The sequence below is a fragment of the Centroberyx gerrardi genome, chromosome 16, assembly GCF_048128805.1.
Source record: "Centroberyx gerrardi isolate f3 chromosome 16, fCenGer3.hap1.cur.20231027, whole genome shotgun sequence".
In the NCBI taxonomy this organism is placed as follows: Eukaryota; Metazoa; Chordata; class Actinopteri; order Beryciformes; family Berycidae; genus Centroberyx; species Centroberyx gerrardi.
Window position 1 is genome coordinate 16,374,370 of NC_136012.1, and position 25,776 is coordinate 16,400,145.

General features: G+C 42.2%; 4 protein-coding genes across 7 annotated transcripts in view; 1 reads left to right on the forward strand and 3 right to left on the reverse strand.

Moving 5' to 3' along the window:
• Positions 1-218: 218 nt before the first annotated feature.
• On the reverse strand, positions 219-9,639 carry LOC139914965 (progesterone receptor-like). 2 transcript variants are annotated; one of them, XM_071903436.2, is made up of 9 exons: positions 8,406-9,639; positions 6,188-6,330; positions 5,791-5,907; positions 5,277-5,387; positions 4,861-5,070; positions 3,993-4,137; positions 2,797-2,927; positions 2,491-2,642; positions 219-1,491 (listed from the first exon to the last, which is right to left on the reverse strand). In XM_071903436.2, exons 1-9 carry the CDS (start codon positions 9,281-9,283, stop codon positions 1,327-1,329), a joined length of 2,052 nt encoding a protein of 683 aa, XP_071759537.1. In that variant the 5' UTR covers positions 9,284-9,639; the 3' UTR covers positions 219-1,326. The 2 variants fall into 2 exon arrangements, with proteins under 2 accessions (XP_071759537.1, XP_078145355.1); XM_078289229.1 differs by lacking the exon at positions 219-1,491 and having other exon boundaries at positions 2,511-2,642; positions 2,748-2,927.
• An 822-nt stretch (positions 9,640-10,461) lies between these two features.
• Positions 10,462-17,945, reverse strand: LOC139914976 (moesin a-like). Of its 2 annotated transcripts, XM_071903445.2 has the most exons (14): positions 17,937-17,945; positions 16,856-16,939; positions 16,679-16,774; positions 16,358-16,480; positions 15,277-15,428; positions 15,080-15,163; positions 14,841-14,987; positions 14,658-14,754; positions 14,279-14,442; positions 14,006-14,136; positions 13,631-13,791; positions 12,747-12,839; positions 12,003-12,236; positions 10,462-10,977 (listed from the first exon to the last, which is right to left on the reverse strand). In XM_071903445.2, the coding sequence occupies exons 1-14, from the start codon at positions 17,943-17,945 to the stop codon at positions 10,813-10,815; spliced, it is 1,740 nt and encodes a 579-aa protein (XP_071759546.1). In that variant the 3' UTR covers positions 10,462-10,812. The 2 variants fall into 2 exon arrangements, with proteins under 2 accessions (XP_071759546.1, XP_071759555.1); XM_071903454.2 differs by lacking the exons at positions 15,277-15,428; positions 16,358-16,480; positions 16,679-16,774; positions 17,937-17,945 and having other exon boundaries at positions 16,856-16,914.
• A 965-nt stretch (positions 17,946-18,910) lies between these two features.
• Positions 18,911-25,249, forward strand: zc4h2 (zinc finger, C4H2 domain containing). The gene is made up of 5 exons (XM_071903029.2): positions 18,911-19,103; positions 19,902-20,073; positions 20,386-20,558; positions 24,221-24,383; positions 24,489-25,249. The coding sequence occupies exons 1-5, from the start codon at positions 18,940-18,942 to the stop codon at positions 24,600-24,602; spliced, it is 786 nt and encodes a 261-aa protein (XP_071759130.1). The 5' UTR covers positions 18,911-18,939; the 3' UTR covers positions 24,603-25,249.
• LOC139914603 (uncharacterized) overlaps positions 25,228-25,776 on the reverse strand; it is a 53,805-nt gene continuing 53,256 nt past the window's right edge. For both annotated transcript variants that reach the window (XM_078289325.1, XM_071902975.2), the window contains exon 14: positions 25,228-25,745. In XM_078289325.1, coding sequence (XP_078145451.1) covers positions 25,482-25,745 — 264 coding nt within the window. In that variant the 3' untranslated portion in view covers positions 25,228-25,481. The remainder of the gene's footprint in view (positions 25,746-25,776) is intronic.

Below are 25,776 nucleotides of genomic sequence, written 5' to 3' on the forward strand. Positions count from 1 at the left end.
ACCTTAAAGAGATCCATGCCATATGGAAAATAATGCAACATATGGTGTGTATCTCATTTCATTCTGCCTTCATTATTTACAGACAAATGTACACTCATGCTTTATATTCTATTACATATAAAGCTGGATGTGTTGTAACAAATGGGCAGTAACAAAAACATTGCTTTCTGAAAGTCATTAGCTGCAGCTGCAATGAATGCATGATGATACACAGAATATAGCACTTGTAAATAACACTTTAGTGAAAGTACAACAGTAGAAAAATTACAACAGACCGAAATGTCCTTTCAGGGCAAAACATACTTTGGATTAAAGTATTACATTACTCAAAAACAAGCAAACATAACAAAACAAGAAAATAGAGTTTCCCCAGTACCTCTTGTGTTAGTCGACTAATAAGCTATCGGGGTCTTATTTTTAGTTAATTCATTACTTTTATCCATTTTTTCCATGTTGTTTGAGATATGTCCTCCGTAATTAGAAACATATTTGGTATCACAGCAATATTCAGAAATATCCATCTGTCCATTTGTCTAGAAATTCAGAGATCACTTTGCGTGAATGCAATCAGGTGCAGGAAGTTTAAGATAGGAAAATCTATTTTACAGACTTGTCGATTAACTCACCTTTTCATTTTGCCAACAAACTCTTACGACTATTAGTCGACTAAGCATTTCTATGGTTGGGGACAGCCCTCAAAAATGCTTTTATATATTTATATATAAATGTAGAGAATATCAAGAGTTGACCTAAAGAAATATTTCACATGGGTGAGACACCTGCATACCATCACACTTCATGAACTGTCAGACGATTTTGTTCACCTCAGGTATACACAATCACTTATATGCATTGTGAAAGAGCTAGTCTAAAAATATTACTACACAGAGAAACTATGGTGATGTCTGAAGATATATACTTCCCTCTCATTATCAACAGTCAAAAAAAGCCTACATGCTAGGAGGTTGACCATTCATGACCTCATATGCATGCTAAAAAGTATTCAACTCAAGTAAAATATAGTTTGTAATCACGTAATCAGCTCAGTTTGAGAAACATTTGATGTCTGTGATATAGTGAATAAGTAGCAAGAAGAATTGAGACTAGATATTATTAAATTACAATAGATTAGAAGAAAGTATCCCCCTCTCTAAATATCCACCCACAGCCCCACTATGCCCCACTGACACCATGTAGGTAAAGTGGGGCTTTTACCTCATAACTTAACCCTCTCCAGCTATTTCAGATATACCAAAAATGGTCAAAGGACTGGGTGTAGAAGCTAAAGTTAAGATATATGGGACAAGCACTTGGCTGAGATGTGCTCTAGGCTGTTTTGTGGAAAAGGATGGGCTTGACCATGCCTGTGAGGATCTTGGGCACGTGAACGCTCACTATCTCCGAGATCATCTCTGGAAAGCTGACACGTGTCTGCAGGGACTGAGCTTGGATGAACAGATCATACGTGAACTGGTGCAGCTTCTTCACAATCTGAGAGCGTGAGAGAGAGAGAGAGAGAGCGAGAGAGAGAGAGACAGAGAGAGAGAGAGAGAGAGAGAGAGACAGAGAAAGCAAACTGGTTAAATTATAACAGAATAATAACTTACTACTACTACTACTAATAATAATAATCCTAAAAATAATAATGATAGGAAGAAGACAATAAACTCTGTACCACATTTGACTGAAAAAGAACAAACCATACACAGATAACAGGAAATAAAATAACCAAAAACAAATTGTATTAAAGCCTGTCTTTTAACATGAGCTTTAGGAGGCGATTTAAAAGATGACACGCATTTTGTCAGTCTAAGCTCCACAGGCAGGGCCTTCCAAAGCCTAGGGGGCTGAACCGCAAAGGCCTGATCTTCAGCCTAGATTGTGAAATGGCCGGAAGGGCCCCACCAGAGGATCTCAGGCTACGCTCCAACTCACAGGGTATTAAAACGATCGGAGGGAGTGATCAGTAAAATCTTAGAAATCGATTCTAAAAGTAATAGGCAACCAGTATAGAGAGGCTAAAATAGGAGTGATGTGAATCTGTGATGTGTGTTAAGCTTTGGGTCGATGGCAGCAGAATCCTGCACAAACCGGAGCTGTGCCACGGCTTGTCAATTGAGGCAAGAGGAGAAGGCATTAAAGCAGTCAAGGTAAGATGATATAAAAGTGTGTATAAGTCTCTCTGTGTCATTGAAAGACAATAAAGGTTTAAATGTGGTGATTTATCGGTCCTCGCGAACCAAACTACTTAAAACTCCTGGCAATGAAATGATTAAATATCCTGAGCTAGCCCAGTTAGTTTATTATAAGTCAGCGCTATATACATACGGTTGTACGCCAAGTGTGGTGCTTTTGTATGTGTGGGGTAAACTTGAATCTATTTCCAGCTAGAAGTAGTCCAGTTATTGGTAGCTAAAACGACATTTCTGTGCTAGTTCAGAGTCAGGGTACGATGTGTTTTCGTATGTGAAGTGGAGCTGGGTCTATTACCGGCTGGAGGTAGTCCAGCAGCTGTGTGAGCTGAAACAGTCTCTGTGTACGGGTGGTCTCTCCGCGGTGGCTAGCCAAGCGGTCCAGCTCCTTGATGTAGGAGGTCCGCAGCTCATCAAAACAACGCTGGCTCCTCAGGCCCTCCACTGGCACTGTGACCACAAAGCCAGAACACAACATTCATCCCCATGGACTTTATCCTTTCCATCAATGCTCTGAACTAAGGTTACGTTCTATTGTACTCGTATTTCACTTGCCGAGTTGACAGTCAACCTATTATTTGAGACATGGTCCCGATGGACTCACGCAGGCTGAAGAGGAGCAGGGCCTTCATGCAGAGGAACTCCTCCTGGGTGACTCTCAGCATGCAGAACCTCTGGGACAGCAGCTTCATCCTCACACAGTGGTCGTACATACTGGACACTTCCATCCGCTGGCTGCGAGGAAGGGATAGAGGAACAGTGGGAGGGGAGAGGAGAAAGCATTAAGTGCGAGGAAAAGGGGACGGGAGTAGCGAAGATGGGGTCAGACAGAGAAAAATATGAAAGGAAGAAGACAATTAATGGCAGCGGAAAAGAGAGCGAAAGGAAAGAGGAAAAAGCAGCAGAGGTGAGAAAAATGAGTGAGATGGATAATGGAAAAAGAGAATGAGACAGAGAGGCAGAGAAAAATGAGGGTCAGCAACAAGGGCAGGCGTATCCATTACCATGCAGGTCAGTAGCAGCCAGTCAGAGTGACAGAGGTCTAATGCAGACAGAATGAGTGCTTTGCTAATGCTGCATGAAACATCAGCCAAGTGTAGGCCGCTCCAAGGGCCCTTGGCTTGGTTTAGCATTCGAAGCACCATCCTCTCTCAACATTGCTCTACTCTGAAGACAACTTACTGATAAGAGGCGGTAGAAATGTTCTTTATGTATATCATGTAACTCGGGGTTGACAAACTCCGTGTTAAGTTTTTAGCAGTACAGCAAAAAGATAAAAGACAGTAGTTTAGCTGTCACAAGCATTTGGATAGAGGCTGGAAGAGGATGTGGTATGAATCAAAACGAGTGTCAAGATGAAAAACAGCTCAATGCAGCAGCAGTTTGCAATGATAAATTGGAATAAATCATCAACTAAGGTGATCCCTCTGTGGCCACATGTAGCAGATGCAAGGAAAAGGTAAGAACAAAATAGACTTGTTTACTGTCTAGGCTGAAAAGACACCAGACAGTTCTTTGTGTGATTTTTTTTTTGTTCATCTGAAGCTTGTATTCCACTGTGTGTTTTTCTTTCCAATCATGGTGACAGGTTAAATGTCATGATAGTCCAACAAACTAAGTTGTCACAACGATTACCACAGCAGTCTAGGGTCAAACAAAGTTTGTTTGATACAGAGACTGATCCCGGTTTGAAAAGAAGTGGACAAACATTTTAATAACTTTATTTAATTAAGCAATTAAATGTTAGGCTGAGATCTCCACAGAGGGATGCTAAATGAATTGAGTGTATCAGTGACTTACTCGTTGAAGACCAGGTCTGGGGCGAAGTAGAGCATGGAGCTGTTGGTGAGTGTGTAGGACCTCCATCCCAGAGCGAACACCATCACCCCCATCCACGACGACTGGATCACTGACATCTGATCATCCACATGCAGGTCACGGAAACCTGTTACCAACATTTAATTGATCAAACCTCTGGTCATGTTAAGATGAACAATATAATGAAACATGATATAATACCACTTTATGAGTCAGTGAAAAACTTTGTGAAGACTTCATACTGAAAACAAAGGAGAATGCACAGTATGGATATTCATGGCTGGCTACTGAGCCTGTCACTCTTGGGTTAAATATGAACATATCCCCCTCTAGTGGCTAATATCTGAAACAGGCTGGTCTACGTGGCATGAGATTTTTTTTTCACAACTGTTGGCTTGGTGACAGTTTGTATCTGACCCTACAGCAATTACTTATAATGACTTTGACTGCTTCAATATACTAGTTTAACTTGGATGGATTTCTGGCAAAGGCCTCTTGAGGTCTTGTTTATCAGGTATGAAGCGTTGCCCAAGGCTAACAGTGGTGACATGGCCTGGTTAACCTGGCACAACATTTTTTAGATTTCATCAGTGCATAGCTCATCCTGGTTACTGTGGACTTGGAGTTAAATAAGTGTTTGTCTCTTGTACATTATCTTGCCAAGCCAGACCTTGCAGTGTATTTTGCTTGGCATGACCTTGTTGAGGTGCCAGTGACTAATGGTTTATCTAGGATTATACTGGACCTGTCACAACTAGGCTAGCAATTCAGCACACATCAACTGGCATAAGCACCCTACCTACACCTCAATAGTTTCCCTTGTAAGGTGTTGACTAGTTGACTAGTTTACCTGGTAACGCCTTGGCCCAGCGCACCACGCTAACCAGCTGTCTCTCTCCCAGCTCGTTGAGGCTGGTAAGCAAGGATGCGGGGCTGTCTGGCTGGCCGTGGTCGTGTCCCGCGTTGACCACAGCCGGTTCGATGGCCTGCAGGATGCTGAGCAAGGATAGGCAGGAACGTAGGCTGGGGGCAGGACCTAGAGCCAGGGCCTGGGATGATGCTACAACCACAGACACTTCCGAATGACAAACTGAGCAGCATCGCAGCAGAATTTCAAAACTACAAAAATAAATCCAAACTTTTTTTTTTTTTTTTTTATAATATGTGCTCATGAGTCATGCATCTGTTCCAAGGGAAGCGCGCACAATATCGACTATGTGCCTTGATTCGTCATGGCAGTAGAGCATGGGTAACACCGATACTCACCTTGAGCCTCAGCAGCTGCACTCCCAGGTTCCGTGATCCCAGCTCCCCACGTAGCCTGAGGCTGCTCCTCCTCTCCGCTCCTTGTCTGGCCGGCTGCCTTCAGTCTACGGCCTAGAATCCAACACAGACAATTATGACAAGTAGAGGAGAAAAAGATACAACAGAAAGGAAACAGCCACCACTTTGGACTGTTTCCTCTGCTTATTACAGAATGAACAGCGTAGAAAGAATAAGCAGACATGGGGCCATCCTTAAAAGAATAATAGCCCGTGGAGTTATTCGATGCCATAACACTGTGGGAGGGTTGTCATTTCTGCCATTGTGTTTAAGAACACTCTTTTGGCCTCTGCTGAAATACATTTGTAACAGTGTATTTAAGCTGGGACATTTGATCAGTAAGTTCAGATCCAACACATTTAAGGTATCTGACCGCCCTGACCTCACTTTCTAAATGCACCCCACAAGTATTTCTCTCGTTCTCTCTCTCATTTTATCCTAATTTTGAGTTCCTCACCTTTGAGGCTCATCCCCGACAAGAAGCACCTCTTTAAACGACAAGAGGCGCAGTTCTTCCGCCGCAGCTTATCGATGGTGCAGTCGTTACGGCTGGCACACAGGTGGTTCTGCTTACCTGAGGGGGACACACACACACACACACACACACACACACACACAAGTCCTGGGGATGAGGGAGGTACTTCAGCAATGCCTCAGCTACCACTCATAGCAACAACATGTGGGTGTGAACTGATAACAAATAACTCACCCTCATAATCCTCGGTCACTGTGCCCTGCCTGCATGAGCGAGTGAGTGAGTGGGCGTAAGCGATTGAATAAGCGGGCGAGTAATTGAGCATGTTTGTGTTATGTGCATTCGTGTGTTTTAGCGTGTGTGTGTGTGTCAGACCCACCTGCAGCGGCTCTCTTGAAGAATACCTTGCAGCTGCCACAGGTGACTGCTCCATAGTGACAACCTGAGGCATCGTCACCACACACCTGGCACACTCTCCGGTCAGACAGGTATACGCTCATACCTGGGAACAAACCCTCATATCTGGATACACACACACACACACACACACACACACACACACATATATTTAGATAGAATTGTCCCCCATGTTGAAATTGGGGGATCTGGTATGAAGGTAAATATGTTGCAAAATGCGAGAGCTTGTAGACTTGATGTGAGAACTTGTAAAATACAATGTGAGAAGTCACAGAAAAAATATTCAAAAATGTGTAGATTGATATTTACATGAATACAATGACAGCTGCAAACTTGTAATCCAACATTTACTCATATTTATTTATTTTACTTGAGTCCATTTTCCAGTACGCCGTGATTACAACCTCTCGAATCGGTCACTGCAACTTCACAAATATGCTCTCTTGCATCACAAAGTGACGAATCTGCGCGCCTTGACTTTTGCAACGCTTCTTGCTATAAATGTGTTGCAAAACTCACTTGTAGCTGTGAGAGAGCGCCCCCCCATCCGCTAACCTTACTAACTTACCCTGGCTTGGTGTGCCATAAGGTTAGCCTATCTAACTTTGCAGACATGGAGGACGTCCTGAGGACAGCACATGGAGCAGAGCAAAAGAGCGCTTCGTCTTCCGATTTCTGATTGCATCTCATCACTACATTAGAGCATTCAAAATGACACCGATTAGGCCAAGGGAACTATAATTACAGCTCAAAACAAGGGGACATATTTGTTACTGGTTGGCAGAGGCGGGGACGTCATCATTTGTGGGAGACGACATGTTTACAGTTATCTTGCTAAGATGTTGCTCAAGCTGGTGATTTATTGTTAGCCTACTTGCTTGTGGCAGAGAAATGAAATGTTGGTTTTTAAGGAGAATCAGTAACAGATTTGATACCAATCTGGTTACACAATATGATGTGTGCACAGATAAGACACGAAGCATTTTCAACAACAATTTTACCTTAGGCTTTAATGCCAACACACACCAGTTACCAAATACCTTTGATAATATAGGGTTGGACAAACAGACTCTCTCTCTCGCTCTCTCTCTCTCTCCTCTCTCACACTCACACATACACACACACACTAATGTAATAGAGTGTAAGGGTTAAAATGAAGAATGAATGATGATCAGATTTGGGTCACTAAGCCCTCTGTCTGAGTCCGTTAGGCTACTTGTCATGAAACTTGGGGTAGTAATTCCCTAAATCCAAATTTAATAAGAGCTTTGCCCATCTCATGATTGATAAGGACATTCTATGATTAATACATCTAGTTAAGTCGTTCCAGTCATAGATGATGAACAGCAATTAACCTGTTTCTAAAGGATTATACAGAGTAAGCCTATTAACTGTTTAACGGGTATCAATAAAAGGAAATCCAGCGTACTTTCCAGGCACAGGATCTGCAACAGGTGCTGTATCTCTTGTTTATAGTGACATTGATAGATTAACTCGTATTGTGTGTGTATAGTTAGCCACAGCAGAAATAGGGACAGTTCAGTAAAGTTAGGGAAAAGGCAAACTTTGATTTAGCTGAGTTGTGTGTGAAACACCACTTGGCCAAGGCCAAGAGCAGAGTTGTGGGAGTGCAAATGATTTAATGCTGATAGGGATGCATACTACACCGCAACTTCCTCTGCAGTCAGAATGGTTCTACAATGCATCTAAGTAATTGTAAAAAAAATAAATAATGGTGTTTTATAGCGTACTGGATTCAAGTAATTTGTGCAGCCTTCACAGCCATAGTCCAATCCTGTACACCCTAAAGCCTTTTGCATAGATGTCAAGAGATTATCAGGTCAGCCAAGCACATTTTAGGGCAAAGCTGCCTTTAAGGAAGGATAAATGAATGAAGATGGAGATGGGTGACAATCATTGGAACTTGCAGCTTGACAGATAAAGGTGTGAATATGAGACATGGTGGATCCTCACTGGTTATTGTCCTTTTGTTTCTGATACAATAAATCTGTTTTATTTAGGCTCTGGGTAGCTAATAAATAATAATAAATAGGCCTAACCACCCATTCAGCCTTGAAACCTTTTGTTACCAAAACAATTACCAGGATTACCATCCTGGTCTGACGCCAAACAGAAACAAATCAGTACAAAATATTGTTCATATGAAATGTGTTATTTACCTGAAACTCGTATCGGTACAATCCAGCCAGCCGGTAGCTTCGGTCTTGATAGTGGAATAATTGGCATGCCTTTGTGGAAATGCACTTTGGTAACTTTCCACTTGGCCATACCCTTGTGCCATCCCTGCTCGCATGTCTCCTTTCCCACCGTCCTGGCCGTCGCGGTAGGGGACACAATAGCACTGCTGCCTGGATCCAAGAGAAGCTTGTCCGTAGTTACAGTATTTACAGAACACATTATGTCCGCCCGATGCGCCTCTCTCCGGCTCGGTTCGGCCGCTGTATATGCGCTCATTGACGCACCATACACCTGCCGTGTCTCTGAATAGGGCTGGATTTGCAGAGTACGCAGAGTACGGCTTTAAAGGTAAGAGCTCGTCCACCTGAGAGGGGACCGGCCGCTCATCCGCCGGGGTCATAAACAAGTTTGATTCCTTGCAGATGTATCGGGCTATCGCCGGGCCACGGGTCACGGTCCGCGCGCTGTCCATTTCGCTTGATCTGAGCAAGTCCATACAGCTCACCCGATAGATGTCATGGCACACTTGCTCAAAGTCGTCTGCTTTCGGGTTGACTTCATTCGGCGGGTCCCCGGTCAGTACTGAGGTCACGCTCACAGGCGCTCCTAACTCCGACGCTTCAGGGGGAGTGTTTCCCAGAGTCGGGACGCACTCTGCAAAGGCACAGCCACAGCCATCATTTATGTTGTTTTGCTGAGAACACCCAGAGTCCAAGCCCAAGGACACCGACACTGCGTTACTAAGCTCAGTACTACTCTGACACTCACAGGTGTCCGATGTGTCTGCTCGATCTCGTTCATTCACTATTGAAGAGTTTTGAGTTCCCTCGAATTCGGACGCGCTCGGGTGGAAAGACATCCTCAAGATTACAATTTCAGCAATGTTGGTTGCGCGGACAAGAGATAAAACAAAACAACACTTTGCCGGCGAGACAAACGCATAACCAATGAGACTCGTTGCCCCGTAGGATAAAAGAGATTAGTCGTCGACGTAGGTTGTTGAAGAGAAGTCCCGCCGATGTGCTCCGCGAATGAAGCGCTGGCGAACTTTCAGGTCCAAAGTGTGTATACAAAGTAAAGTGACCGTTCACTCTGCACTGAGGTCTTATTTGAATGTGACGTTTCTCAAACTCTAGCTCACTTTGTAAACGCTCCCAATTTATTAATTTGTAGGCGGCCTTTGGAATGCAGTTTTGGCATTCCGGCCAGTTCACAAACTGAACTACAACCCCTTCAATGTAATTTATTATCTCAAGTGGAATCCCAGTGCCGCCCTCCCTCCTTCCTGATATTTAGCTGCAAACTTGTTGGCCCCAATCTCGCGTTGACTTAACTCTCGGGTCTCGCGAGATAAACCGGGTCGACTCAGTAGAAACAATCCTAATGCTTATAACTAGTAATAGCCTACAATACTTCCATGGTAGGAACTCACTACTTCTCACCAACACCTTTCCTTTGTCCTTAAGAGATGTGAAGTTTGATGGGAACTGAAGATGAGTGCCAATATTGATCAGCTGGTTTATTAATTTCATTTTTTTTAGGACACAAATCTTTTTCAGTGTGACAATTGTGGGATGATTGCTGAAATGAAAGTTGACTGGGTATCTTGAATTTTGACTGGAATTTTGTGTGTTTTTATGCTGCACAAAATATTGCCTCATTGAGCAAGTTTTCGAATCTAATAATTTTAAAGGCATTAGATGAGAAGCTACTTCTGTCATAGGGCACTTATGAACACAAGACTGTACGAATACCAAGCACTGGTGATATTCATATTTCATATTTTATTTTGTGAGAAGAGAGCTAGGATTTAACATTTAGTTGGACAAAAAAAGATGCCTTGAATATCATTCCTTTCATTAACCCCTATTCAATAAGATTTTTACCATCAAAGCAGATAATCATCGGTTGGCATATTAAAATTGCAAATGCATGTAATAAGACTGACACTTGCATGCATTCTCTCTCATTTTCATAGCCTATTTCAGGGCAGCAGCAGACAACATTTTCATAAATGATTGCATAGACGATCCCTGATATATGCAGGAAACAGAACGTAGCATGAATACATCAGGACATGTTTTATACAGTGTGCATTGTTCTTTTTAAGATTAAAAATGGCTTTCCCAAGAGGTTTGAGGCACTCTTTCACTGACCCCTTCTCAGATTAAATGGCACTAAAATCATGGGCACAAAAGGCATCATAGCACAGTATCACTAAGCCTACAGGCTGAACATGACAGCATGACACAAAGTTATTTATTTTTACTACCCATGCAATAATCTGCACCTACATTTCTAAAATCTCTCATGTATTTCTCTGGGTCCGATTTTACCATCTATATCTTTATCCTGGATTGAGCTCGAGCGGTCCTGAAGCAGCCCGTCTCACATGGACTCGAACTCATCAATGCGTTGTTTGGTGTTGCCCTGACGAATCTGACGCAGGGTCTTGTATTTGTCGCGGCCCGCTTTCACGTTCTCGGCGTGGATCAGGTCGTTGGGGGTCTTCTTGCTCTCGTCTACGGCGCAGGCCAGCTCGGTGCTCAGGAACTGAGAGGAACACAGACACACAGTGAATGAAATCCTTTTACGCGATGAAACTCTTTAGGAAACTATTCAGAAGCCTTACTCCTCTCCCCCCGCCCCTCCGCCCCTCCGCCCCCCATACTCCCCTCTTCTCCCCATCTGAAAACATCCCATTGTCCGTGGTTACTCAGTTCATTTTTGTGTCTAGTCTACTACTCAGCATCATATCTTGATAGATACAGACCAAATTTATTTCAGTTACAATAGGTCTGGGTGAGATGCAATTGCTTTATCAACACTTGGAAAGGAATTGATGGAATGAAAATGTTGAATTATGTATGAGTGCACTCTTAAGGGGAAGTGTCCTGAAACCCAATTTTGGTGGCAATTAAGCTGTCACCATTACAGCAGAATAAAAACATCTGTGTTGCTGTGTCAATAGAAAAAACGCCACGAGTACTAAAACACAAAATGTAAAGTAATGTTTTGGAGCAGCAACAAAAACTGCTTTAAAACAGAATTGAACTTTTCATAAAACCAAAGACATTTTGCAGAGTTTTATTCCATATATCAAGTGTTTCTTGAAGAAGACAATGTGTAATTGAACTTACTATGAAACAAGTCTTGGTTATTGTACCTAAATGGTTTTCCAAACTCTGCATTGCAAAATTGGAATTACATTCACTTCCCTCCCAAATGCCAGTTCTTCCATTCATTTCACTGCTTTACTTGTTTTGAGCCATGCTCTTTTATCAGTGTACTTTTTTACAACCAAAATGACTCACTATGACTACTAAGGTGGCAGGTTGGCTTAGAGGTTAAAGTGACAGTCTTTCAACCAGGCTGCCTGGCTTCAAGCCCCTGTGTCGGCAAATTTCCGCCCTGCTGAATTGTCCTTGAGCAAGACACTGAATCCCCACCAGCTCCAGGGCTGCTGCTCTGTAGCCGACCCTGACCTCTGACCTCCCTGTGGAGGGGGGCAAACACAAGGAGAAATTGCCTGCAGGGATTAATAAAGTACGACATTTCACCATTCTCCTTAACCTGACCTTGAGGTTTTTCTGCAGCCTCTGGTTCTTCTGGGCCTCTGTCACTCGCTCCTCCTCACTGCGGTCTCGCACCATGCCCGGCGAGGTCAGCTCGGCACTCGCCTCCGCACTGCTCTCATCCGTCTCGTCGTGGTCGTGCATGTGAGAGTGCACTGAATCCTGGATGTGGACACCCATGAGTTTAGTCTTCAGCTCCTCTTTGGTTCGCTCCAAATCAAATTCCACCACCATCGCCTGTCAACACACACCACTTGCACTGAAGCGCTGTGGTTAGATAATAGAATGCAAATACACAGCTATATGCATGACCATGAGTTTTGTTCCAAAACGAGATATGCGCTATTGGAAAAATGGGAGACCTACTCTTGCAAAATGATTGGTACCAGACATCATTATGATACTTTTACAGATTGGATTCTCTATATTTTAGAGATATTTAATCATGAACCCCAGGTAAAGATGTTTTTGGAAGAGAACTCGTCATATGCACACAGACATCTGCACACACATTCGACCTGGGTCAAATTGTATTTGCAAATACTTTTTATGGTTCGTTTTAGCCTACTATGGCACCAGATGGCTGAGGTTTGCCACGCAGTGACTTGAAAGTTTAGATTTGAAAGTGTTTTTGATATACTTCTCCGCAACTGACGCCAGGTCTCACACCTTTAGTAGTGTTTAGAGCCCTGTTTGCTCATGTTTAATCCATCCATTATCTCTGCGGGTGCTTTCACTAATTCTCACCCTTTTCTGCCACTTCTTTGCCTCCTCATCCTTTTTCTTCTTGGCATCTTCCAGCTGCGAGATTTTACAGGTAAGCTCAGCCAGCTCAGTGGCCTACACACATACACACAAATAGGGAGAGAGTTAAGAGTGTTCCTGATCTAAGGTCACTGTGCTCTGTTTGTGCATGTGTGTGTGTCTGCACGTGTGTTTGTATGTTCATATGCAGCATCAGCTCTAGGGTTAATTTAGTTTCTATTCAATCAATTGAAAATGGAAGGCATTCTACTTGTTTTCTTAAAGGGAAAATCCACTGTCCAACAGTGTAAATTTGTAAAATAAAATGTTTCACCCAAAGATTTACATCAGGGCAGTGCTAATTCTTGTGAATCAGAAAAAAACTCATATGTCCTCAGAATCACCCTGTATACTGTCACTGTCCACAAAATCCTCTTTTTATTCATTGCCTTGACTACCTTGTTCCTAGCTTTGGGAGAGACGTGTTTATAGATCCAAATATAGTGTAATGTGGTAAATGGGTCTCAGGCTGGATGAAGGCTTTAATATAAAAATCTTCTCAGTTTTTTAATTTGTTAATTTTGAAGAAAATCCATCTGGACCCCACTTTTTAACTTAACCTATCATGTATCATCTTCTTCCCCTTCTACTCTTAATAAAAAAAATAAAAACTCAGATTCTACAAATGCTTCTATTAAAGGCTTAGCTGATGAAGACTGTGATATACAATACAGATTTGACTACTGTTGACAAAATGCACTTATTGTAAGTCGCTTTGGACAAAAACGTCTGCTAAATGACGTAATGTAATGTAATGTAATGTGAATTAAACCCAGCCCTGGAGGGTATTTGTGTGCTTGCAGGTGTGTCGATGTGTATCAGTGTACCAGGCTCTCCTGATTCTTCATCTGGTTCTCAGACTGCTTTAGCAGGGCGGCTTTGGCCTCCACTGCCGCTCTGCGGTCCTTCTCCAGGCGCTCAGCCTCCTCCTGGGCAATGGACCTCTCCTTCTCCAACTCCAGAGCCCTGCGAGTCTGCTCCTCCAGCTCTGAAACACACACACACATGTACAAACAAACATCCAGCACACATACACAGACACATAGATCATATATACTGTACATATATATATGTATATCTTTTTACAGACGCTGAACTGAGGAATACTTCAATATACCAAACTACCCATTTTCCATTCTTTAACAACACAGACAAAATAATACTGGAGTTGGAAGGCATTTGTATTCAGAAAGTTGTCAGACCATCCTGAGCTCTCTTTGTTTGCTCCTCAATCTGTCTCAATCTCTCCATCAGCTCCATGGTCTCACGAGCAATCTTCTCCGTTTCCTTCTCGGCGTTCTCTCGCTTTTTTTTCTCACTCTCAAGCAGAGCCCTGACAGGAGAATTGTGCATAAATACACATCTGAAAAACCATGTCTCTTGACAGTTCATATGAAACTTTGTTAAAGCAGAGAGCACAGATTGTAAACTGTAACAAATAGGGCTCTATTTTTGTTTTTCTTCTTCTTCCTCACTTCTCCATCTGCCTCTTGTTCTTCTCCTCCCTGGCCTGGGCCCTCATCTGCTGCACCTCGATGGTGTCAGGCTTACGTCTGCGCATGTACAGGTCATGGTTCCCCATACACAGTGCCAGGATACGTTTATTGATGCGGAGACGAGGTGCATAGAAAACAAAGTCCTTGAACACACACACACACACACACACACACACACACAGGTCAATGAAGAGAGATTACACATGGGTTGCTCCATACCGCATCATTAGCACCCTGTGGGATATTTTCCAGCACAGAATATTGTCATCAGCAACTTTAACAGGCATGGCAGCAATAAAGATATGTATCTCATGTAATGACAGATCTGTCAGTGATCAATAACAAAGTTTTGGAGTACCGGAGCCTTCTTGTCGATTGGCTTGATGACAAACTTCTTGTCATTGAAGGAGATGTTTCTGATCTCACTCCAGGGGAAGCCAATCTTTGGGGTCATCCTGTTGGGGGGGGGGGGCAACAGTGAGCATATTTAAATCCACGATGACTTTATCAGAGGCAACTACTCTCTTGGATAGCACCCTACTTGTCCTTCTTGTCGTAGATGTTGAGACCGAGCGCGTCCACTCCCAACCACAGCTCCGATCCTTTCTTGTTCTTGATGCTGAAGTAGTTGACGCCGTACATCTCCAGGTCCTGGGATATCTTCAGGTACTCCACCATGGCATCTTCTCTGTGGAGGAATAAGTTAATGAGATAAAAAAAAAAAAAAAAATCTCTTAAATCTCTGTATTTTGGATTGTGTGTGTGATGGGACCACAGTACCTCAGCACTCCCTTGTGCTCTTGATGCCACACTTGGATTCTTTCCTCCCACTGGTCTTTATTCAGCTTGTGCTGCTCCGAAACCCTGGTTTTATCAGAAAAAAGAGGACACACCGGTCAGAATTCATATAAGGGAATTAAGATTAAGATTTAGATTAATACTGATGACACTATCCATTTAAAGGGCTCGCTATACACCTCTGTGGCACAAGCTTCTCCTTTGCAAGGTATCCTGGTACATGATAGTCTTTCCTGTAGTCTCCATGCTTGGTCTGAACTGCGTAAGAGGCCAACAGCACTGCAGTCTCGGGTGGACAGTATATGTCATCATTCAGGATGCCCTCTTTTACCTAAAAAACAGCATAAAAAGACGTGATGCAAAATTATGTGTGTGTGTGTACACATGGTGGTGAGGGTATGAGTTGATGTGACTCACAGGGAAAGAAAACCCCTATGTCCTTGTGTTTATTTAATACACTTAGATGTATTTTCTGTGTGCATACTCTCCCTTATGGGGAACCCCTATGGGAAACTTGTGAGAGTTAATGGGATCTCTGTGGGTCACCATGGAACCTAAAACAGGTTCTGCCTTTGTTTTGATTGAGATTCCTTTTCATCTTTGCCCCTGCAGGGAGCCCATCTTACATAAGACACTTTATGTAATGTGTAGCTTCTTATAACTACATCATGATATCCACTTCTACCAGATTTACAAAATATCATAGTAATGTGTATCTATATATATATAAATGTAATATTATATTTATATTTTATATCATATTATATTATATGATTTTTATTTCCCTTTAGCATATGTCAAGGACAAATTCAAGTATTTGGGGTGTCCTGGTGGCTCAGTGGTCTAAAGCGGGTGCCTTGTCCTGGGTTTGAATCCAGCCCAGGACCTTTGTCGCATGTCATCCCCCTCTTTCTCTCAATCTTTCCTGTCTATATCTACTGTCAAATATCCAAAATAAAGGCAAAATGCCCCAAAAATATAAATTCAAGTGTGTGGATCTTTCCTCAAAATCGCCATGGCATACAAATTAAAAGATGTTGCCGCCCAATTTGCACCCCTGAAACCTGGGATCGTAATGGGGATCTAGGTTGAAAATGAATAAAGATGACCCAATGTGGGTTATCATTGGCTTTCCCATTCATCTTTATTCATTTTCAACCTATTAGATCCCCATTACGATCCCGTGTTTCAGGGGTGCAAATTCACAGTGGGAATCCCACAGAAAACCTCAGTGCTCTTGCACATGCACTCGTCTCTAACCTGCAGAAAGAAGAGGCGCTGGGTTGCCTCCTGGATGAGTTCATCAGCAACATCTTCAGGGTAAAACTTGGCTCTGAACTTAATCAGCAAAGGGTTCTCCCTCTTTACATCCTGCGCTGTCACCTGGGATTGCAGCCCACAGCAGAGGGATGACAGAGAATGAAGGGAATACACTAATTAGTCTCAGCGGGGTGACACAAATGCATCATCAAAATCAAAATAACAGTGACTCCGGATTACATCTACAATCAAATTCAACCATCAGGGGAGTGAAGTTATGCCATCAGGTGACTTCAGTTTGCAACCAAACTTTCTCCTCACCCTCTTGTTCAGTTTGAGCCAGGTGGAGAAGCCTTTACTGTCCTGATACTGAAGGCCAAAGAACCAGGTTTCCCTCAGCCCAATCGTCTTCACTATCTAAACATAAGAAATTACCACAAATATATGATTACACATTTGTCTATTTAATTGCCTGTTTGTTTGTTTTGCACAGTATACCTGGTCAAAAAGCTGTTTGCCGGTTGTGCTGGGCAAGATGGCAAACTCCAGCTCAGCATCCATGGTTGTGACTCGAACATTTATCTGCCACAGAAAACATTCACATTGAGATCCACATTGAGAGTTCATTCATCTATGTCACTGGAGAGAAGTATAAAGCAGCATGCAGATCAACAACTGGGTGAAACACAAAACACAAACTATTTTGTTGTTTCTTTGAGACAATGGTAAATTGGTTGGTTCTTTGACAAGTAAAAGACCAAAAAAGAAATACAAGGTTGTTCCTTACATTCTTCTGTTCAACCAGGAGAATCCAATCGCAAGAGGTTGGTGGGGACTACAATCAAAACATGAAGCCCACAATGTATTTTAGACTTTGAAAAACTGAGAACATGGGGTTCATTCCATGATGCATTAACGACTGGGTCAAACCATGACACCCATTTAACATAAATCTTGCATATGAAAACTGAACCATATTTTTTTCTGTTTTTGCTGTTGTTGGTATAGAATATGGTATAAAATCAAAGAAAGCAAGTAGAGGAGAGATTGTGTGCTCCATTCCTCATAAATCTCCTTTCTGAGATTTATAAAGCAAGGCATGTTTTGAATATAGTATGGTATCTAAAAGTTATAAAAACAAAGAAATAAAATACACTTTCAGCCCATGGCTCCTGAAGGTGCTACAGTCTAAGATTTGCTGAACTGACTGACTCCTACTGAATCCTACGAACATTTATGACAAATCAAGAACAGAAACCTCCATTTTGGTAGTGCTGTTTTGTAACAAGATGCCAGTAATGCCACAATAGCTCTAGGGAAAAACTGGGTCACTAATGCAACAAATAAGAAACAGCTGAAAACTGAGCATACAAGATATCCACACTGCATTCGCTCCAACAAATTTCTTTATGAAGTAAAACAACTATGGGATAAGGCAAGCCTTCTCACATCAAGTGCAGAGGTAGGAAGGTCCACAAGTTTAACACAAACCTCTATAACTGTAACTCAAATGTTTTAACCAAATATGAAAGACAGTGAAGATGAAGATACAGAAATAGAGTAAAAGGTAGCTACTTACAGTAGACATTTGTATTTTTTTCTGTAGTTACTTCTTCAGAGAGGTGTTCACAGCAGCCTTTTCTCTACAGAGTCATATGAAAGTGCTTGCAATACCTACTGGGATTAGACTGAATTAAAATGGACCCTTGTATTGTTCCCAAGCATTTCTGTTGGTTAATCCAACGGCAGCCCGGGGCCCATACATGTCTAAGAGAAGGAGTCTTGATCTGAGAACAGTTTCCCTCTTAAATTGATTAGGTCATGTGACCGGATCATAGCTCCTAGATCAGTAATCTTTTTCAGAGAATTATTTTTTTGTGTGTAGTCACAGAAATCTAACTCATGATAGGCCCCTGCAGCAGCACTTGATCCTCCCAGTTCTAGTAGCAGTAAGGATGCCAAAACTAATAGGCTACAGACCCATTCTTGCTCCTGCTATAATCTACTAATCCTTTATGTAAAGTGCACGAATGAATAATTTAGACATATATAACGACTAATTTATGAAAATACGCATTCATGTTTATAATAACTGAATTAATTATTTAAGTAGTAGGTGGTGGGCTATTGTGTTTGCATTGGTCTAAATACGCTTTCGCTGCAAAGAAAATACCCTCAGGAGAAATCACTATATTATTCCTACAATATTGCATTGGGGATTTGTAGTGTGTATGTGGTCTTCAGTGAGTTTAGAGTGACCTTATCTTATTTTATTATGGCCTATTTTTTAATATTTATACAGGATATCCTATAGATCTTATTTTTTGCCTTCATATTTGTATAGTATCCTTCTAAAATGTATTATAGGATTAGTATAGTTATTTGTTTTAACAATGCGAAAATTCTAATTTATTCAATGTTACTAAATAACAGTCAGGTTATAGTTTCTATTACAATGTAACAGATAATTGGATACTTGCAACACAGTAGTCACAGGTCAGGTGTGACAACAATGGGCTCGTGCGGGTCACTAGGCTGCAGACTACAGCACACGTAGCCACTGGGGAAAACAGCGCGCGTGCATGCTCGTCTGCGCGCCCACGCCATCTATTGTGTTTTTATTAACAAGGCGACCACCCTGGCCTTACGAGGAGACTGAGCTGGCCAATTTGCAGATACAGGGTTACAAAACCATGGCGGACGAACAAGAAATAATGTGCAAATTAGAAAATATCTTGGAAATACGGTAAGACACGTTTATAGGATAAAATGAAAGCACATGTGGGAAATATGGTGGCTCGATGTTTCACGAAAATGAGCAAAGCGTAGTGTATCATACTAGCCGGCCAAGAACAAGCTCCTTGGCTTGGCTTTTGTTACTGAGCTAGCTAATGTTAGCTGGTCTGCTGCCTCCATGTACTCTGATAGGTTTCTGCTATTGTAGCTTAGCTCGCCTGGGGCATGGCAAGCAATCACAGCAGTCGTTCTTTTGTTTAAGAAAGTACAAAAATAACCTGGAACTGTAGCTACATTTCCTGGTCACGCACGCATTAACGTTCCAGATGTGTATCATCAAACGCCAGATGTGAGCTGCTAATGTTACCATGGGTAAGCTAGCCACTTAGCTAGCGAGGCAGTTAGCAGACTGTCATTAGCTCGCTAAACAAACAGTGGTGGCAAAATGTTGTTGCTTTCCCCCGAAGTCTGTAGTGCAGCAGTGCATAATAACTGAGTAATAAGTGTACAGAATGGCAGTGAATTCATTCACATTAGAAAGAAGTAGCTGGAGTAATAAGCCACTCAGCCTCACATCTATGCACAACTTAATTTACATCAATTCAAACAAATTGGTGCATATCAAATAGAATATTATCAGTGTGTATTGTTTACATTATTGATTGTGATAATTTAGTCGAGATGTTGGTAGAAAACATGAGAACTGGCAAACCAAAGATTCTAATTTTTTTGAGCAAATCTCTGTTGTGGCTGTTTGAAGTAATTGACCTGACAGCTGATGTCTTTTTGTCTCTGCCACTGTCTTCAGAAACAAGACTATCCAGATGCAGAAGATTAAGTCTCGTCTGAAGACTGAGTTTGAGGCTCTGGAGTCTGAGGAGAAGCATCTGAAAGAGTACAAACAGGAGATGGACCTCCTTCTGCAGGAGAAGATGGCACATGTGGAGGAGCTGCGGCTCATCCATGCGGATATCAATGTGGTGAGTAGGGAGAGATGAGCAGTCCACTCTCTGTATAAGAAGAGGTGTGGAAGTGCCAGTTCAGTTGTCTTGCAGAGGAGCTAGATGGGTAAGGTATCTTTAAAATTCAGTATCAGCATCAAGAATAGTGATGGTAGACCAGCTACACATAATACATTGGTGAATGCATTCAATGGCTGTATTTTTTTCAATAGAAAAGATATGATGACCATGTGTATTAACCACCGACAATTTATTTTTGTAGTTGGAGGTTATAGTTTAAACTGAGCATGTTGCATGTCCAGTTCTTAAACACCTATCCTGTACTCTTAGATGGAGAGCACCATCAAGCAGTCGGAGAATGACCTGAACAAGCTGCTAGAAACAACTCGGCGCCTGCATGATGAGTACAAACCTCTGAAGGAGCATGTTGATGCCCTGAGGATGACCCTCGGTCTCCACAGGCTCCCCAACCTCAACGAGGAGGAGGAGAAGCTCTCTCTGGAGTCAGTATACACACAGACACACAGACACAATGAATTATTTTGTAAAAGTGTTACTTGGTACCTCCATTTGAGAAAATGCTCTATACAAGTTTTTCAGAACCAAAAAGGACAGCTTTTTTCAACTTTTTGTATGATATGCCTGAACATACACCAAATTACAGCTAACCGTTTACATTTTAACTGCATAGTCATTGTGCTTTTTCACATCCAAACAACCAGAATTACTTAATTCGCTAAATACAGCAAACGTACAGGACTATGTCTTTATGGCATTAGTGCAGAGACATGTCACCATCCTTCACAGTCACACCGCACAAACTCACTGACACATGGGACAAGGACAACATAACCTCACATACAGTGCCAAGGGAGAGTGCAAGACATACAATAGCTAGGAGACTGTATCACTACATAAATGCGTTCAGTGTTCTGTGTCAAATGCGCATTTGAGTAGCATGGCACACAATATGGTTGCAGCAGTAGAGGAAGTTCCAGTGCACCATGAGATAGGGTTGTTGAGATATGAGCATTACAGAACACAGACATAATTCCCTAGGCTGAAGTTGCGTAGTGTGCAAAGTCTGAAACCAAACAGGACTGTGCAGACATTTTGAGTAGTGCATGCCGGGGCAATAGTAGTTTGCTAATCACAAATGGCAGGGTAATAAACAGCACCAGCAGTAGCTTTACAGGTAGTTGAATGCGGTGGTGAGAAACAGTCCAGAGATTAGGGAAGTGGCTGTTGAGATGATGGATGGTGTTTGGTCGTATTGGACTGGGGCTGCTGCCCAAAAGAGAGTTTTTGGAACAGATGGTTGCGTGCATGTACGGTGCGTGTACAGGGTTGATGACAGTTCCTGCCCTTTCATTGAGCTTGGTGTCATGCAGTTAGTTTTTTATGAAGGAAAAGTGCAGACAAGATACTGGAGCTTGTACTTAAATCAGGAAGAGGTGGTGTGATGGACGATGTGAGGAAGAATTTTGAGAATTGAGGATTGTTTGTGAGACATTTATCTCCTTCGGTTGCCACAGAAAGAATATCCTCTAGTAAGAACATCTCCCTAAGTGGGAGTGGGAGTGGGAACCTGAATGACCTGGCTGACTTCACTGTTGAGCCATTGATCTTCCTGGGATGTTGAGCACAGAGTTTCCATAGACTCATCACTGCTGGTGGCATCATCCACAGACAAGCAGTTTGATGGATGGGTGGCTGGAGGTGCATTCGTTGGGGTACAAGGAGTAGAGGAGGCGAGAGAGCATACATCCCTCTGGTGCACTTAGGTTCACATCGAGGGGGTCTGACAGGTAGGCTCCCAGACACACAAACTGAATGCTGTCTGTCAGGAAGTCTGACATCCATCAACAGTGGGTGGTGTTTACCGTGAAGTAGATCTGGGATGATTGTGCTGGAACATGGAAGTGAAACAGGATCCCGGTGTTGCAGCCAGGGGCTCCCAGGTATTTAAGTCAGTGTTGGCCTATGCTTATTACATCATCCACAGACCTTTTGGCCCTGTAGGGAAACTGCAGGAGGAGCATATTATGTGGCACTTAATTATGATTATGAGTTCAGTGGCACTGGCCTGACATCCTTGAGGCAGGTAAGCCTGTGCTTTTTGGGCATAGGAATGAAGGTGGATGATGTGAAGTGGGAAGGGACTTTGCTTTTGAACAGTGGTCGTTAAATGTGCTGAGGGTCACCTACCATGTTTTTAATTGAATTGAAACCTTTAGTTATACGGGGTACACACACTGAGAGCAAGTCCTCTTTTTCAGGTGGGCCCTGTTTATAACAACCAAATAAGAACATAAAAAATAAAATAAAAATAAACCATAAAGTACATAAAACAAAGTCAACATAAAAAATAAAGCAAAAACAACAGATAATTACAGTGAAGTCAAATTCACAGAAATGAAGACAAGGAATTGTAAGGCAAAACAAAACAAGGACATCACATGAAACAAGGACATCCATCCAGGAAGAGTGACGGGCTACTGATTTAAATTGAGTCAGTGGAATGAGAGCGTCTAGTTTGAGCAATTTCTGCAGTTTATTCCATTGTGAAGGTGCATAGTAAAAGCAAGCTGAGTGAGTGTGAAGTTTGAACAGTTGTAGAGAAATATGTTTTATCTGTAAGATTGTTTTCGCCAAGTAAGAACTAAGTTGCAGAGCCAGTTTGCCAACAGTGATTCCTGCACATTATGGTGGTTGCTCAGCTCACTCACAGGTTGTAAAGACATGTAATATTCCTACTTATCCTTTCCTAACTTAAGAGAACATGGGGAATTTGGGGGAAAATAATTCACCAAGGACGTTTTCTGCAAAAAAAACAGTAATATTAAATCCCTTTACAACCCTGGTTTTGAGGGAGTGTGCTGAGCAACTGCCGCACTGTGTGGGTATCGTTCTTGGCAAACTGGCTCTTCAGTTTGGTCATGTAGTGTGGCCGGTCTGATGGCCTTGTTGAAATGGTTTCTGGCCAGGTGGTAGTCCTCTCTATTCCCCTTGCTGTGGGCGTGCTCCTTAATGTTCCTCGGGTTTGTGAGCTCCTTAGAAAGTCATGGCTTAGCAGTGTTGTTCTTCACAGTGGTTTTCTTTAGCAGGCAGTCTTCCTCACAGAAAGGGATTTATCACAGTGTCTGTGGAGATGTCAAAACTATCACTTGCACATCTTACCGCCAGCAAAGTAGTTCTTGAGTAATCCTAATCCAATTGTAATGGCGCCCACTATTATTGTATTGCAAGGCATGATGGAGCAACGTTTCAGAAAATTCAGTGACACCTCACAAGCCTGTGGGGTGTTAGGTACATTTTAAGATACACTGTGACAGTGATATATCAGCACAAAATGAGTACTCCACACCTCAGTAATGGAAAAAAAATTCCCAACAATTGCCTGACATTTTAACTCTTATCAAAAACAAATGATGTAGAACCCACATGTCAAAAACACTGGTATTGTCCTTGACCTTGAACTACTGTAATGTGCCTTGATGTGGTGAAGGCACATTACACAAGCCTAATTTTGTGGTGTTTTTGTGGACTATGATCTTGCATGGTAGATGTAATAACATGTAATAAGACATTTTTTCCCCCTTTATTTCACTAGGAAATAAACCCAGTGAGATTCAAAATCTTGTTCCCAAGGGAGTCCTGGCCAAAAATTGCTTAGAAACAGGATAATAAAAAGTGAAAAACATCATCATCAAAACAAACAGTAAATCACAATGACAAACACATAACAATCAACATATGTTTAATGAGTTCTGTGGATACTTTTTTAAGACATCAAAGTTCTACTCTGTTCCAAACCTATTTTGAGAGAAAGCTGAGAGCGTAATGAAATGGGATATCGCACTTTTTTTTTTAAAGTGAGCCAGTGAGGCATGAAGTCCAAGGCCAGATTTCTTTCCCAGTCTGCCCCTGCCCACACACACACATGCGTGCAGACAAACACTCACAATGACTGTACTTTTGTTCAAAATTGTATATAAAAAGAGGATGTGTGAGTTTGACTCTTTTCTCTTTTGTATTTGGTTTTCCCACTCCATCTCCCTTTTATACACAGCGTAAATGGGATAATCTCAACTGTGATGTGATTCACAGGCTCTATGTAAGAATCACAGCCAGCCAGGTTTCTTTCTTTCTCTTGCTTCAATAGTTACTTTGAGAAGCAGAAAGCGGAGTGGCAGAAGGAGCCACACGAGCCCGCCATCCCAGAATCCCTAGCTGCGGCGGCGGCTGCAGCCCAGCAGCTTCAGGTCTCCAGGAAGCAAGACGCCCGCCAGACGGCCACCTTCAGACAGCAACCCCCACCTATGAAGGTATAGACAAGCATACACTGTACCGACCTACCTAAATTATCTTTACAAGACAGAATTAAGAACATGAGATGGAGAGATTACTCTTATTTCTCCCTCTCTCTCCAGGCCTGCCTGTCGTGCCACCAGCAGATCCATCGTAATGCTCCGATCTGCCCGCTGTGCAAGGCCAAGAGCCGCTCCCGCAACCCAAAGAAGCCCAAGAGGAAGCCAGACGAGTAGATCCTACTGAACCTTCAGTTTCATTAGTGTTAAAGGGAACTGGTCCAGTACGTGAGTCTAAGGTCAGCCATGTACATTTCTATATATGGCTGAGATAAGAGTCTGATGGTAAAATCTGTGGTTCAAGACAATTTCCACACATGGACCCCACTTTTAACAAAGTGTATTACTACATTGATCATAACCTGTCAACAATCCATTGAGGGTCTGGTGTTAATGTCATTCTTTTGTTTTTTTTAACAGTGCTTTGGGTGTGTTGATATGTAACTGTATACTCTTCATATTAGGTTTACTAGCCCCTAACCATATAGCTGCAATAATGAGAAAAGGAACTTGAAAAAAAATGTCCAAATAATTGTGCCCATGTTGCTATTGTTTATTGCCTTAGATATCGTACTGTACTTATTTAATTTTTTTCAATGCATGCTTGTTTCCCATGGCTGTCTCTCGTGTAATTTTTTTGTGACGATATAAAAATGTAATGGGGTTTATTCATAAAGTTAAATAAACCACAATGTTGTTTTAATGTTTACAGCGTACAAGTGACCACAAACTGGAGAAAAAAGCCAGACTTACTTGCTTTGAATAGTGTTGTGTGTTAAACTTTAATACAATGATACGAAAATAAATGGCTGTTTTGTACTGAAGTTGGTTAGTATGTCCTTTTTTATACAAAACTAAAGTGTTATGAAAGACAAGACGCATTTTTCACATTTAGCGGTACAGACACAGTGGTATCTGAGGAGGGTGACTGAAGACCTCGTCATCAACATACTGTATGCATCAATGGTTAGTGGGCTAATGATTGGGTATACTGTATATTTGTCAACATAAAGGGCTTGGTACACTCTTGACTCCACCACCACATCGCCCCATTTGTCATATTAATACTGTGCCCTTCATGTCTGCAGCTATCTGTCTGAAAAAAGGACAGCGAGGTCTTGCTAAATGAGTTCCTGTTGCGTTTCTGTCAGGGTAACCCCTCATTTCATCTGTTGCCAGGGCAACGCAACGTTCCTGACTAGTTGCTAAGGTTGCTGTGACCCGCATATCTCTACCAAGTAGTTCCTCCCAAATCCTGTGAGAGGAATTGGAGGGCTGTGGAAGGTTCTGCACAAACTCCCCCAACAGGCACAAATTGTCCTGTAACAAAAGAGAGGTAATTTTTTTCAGT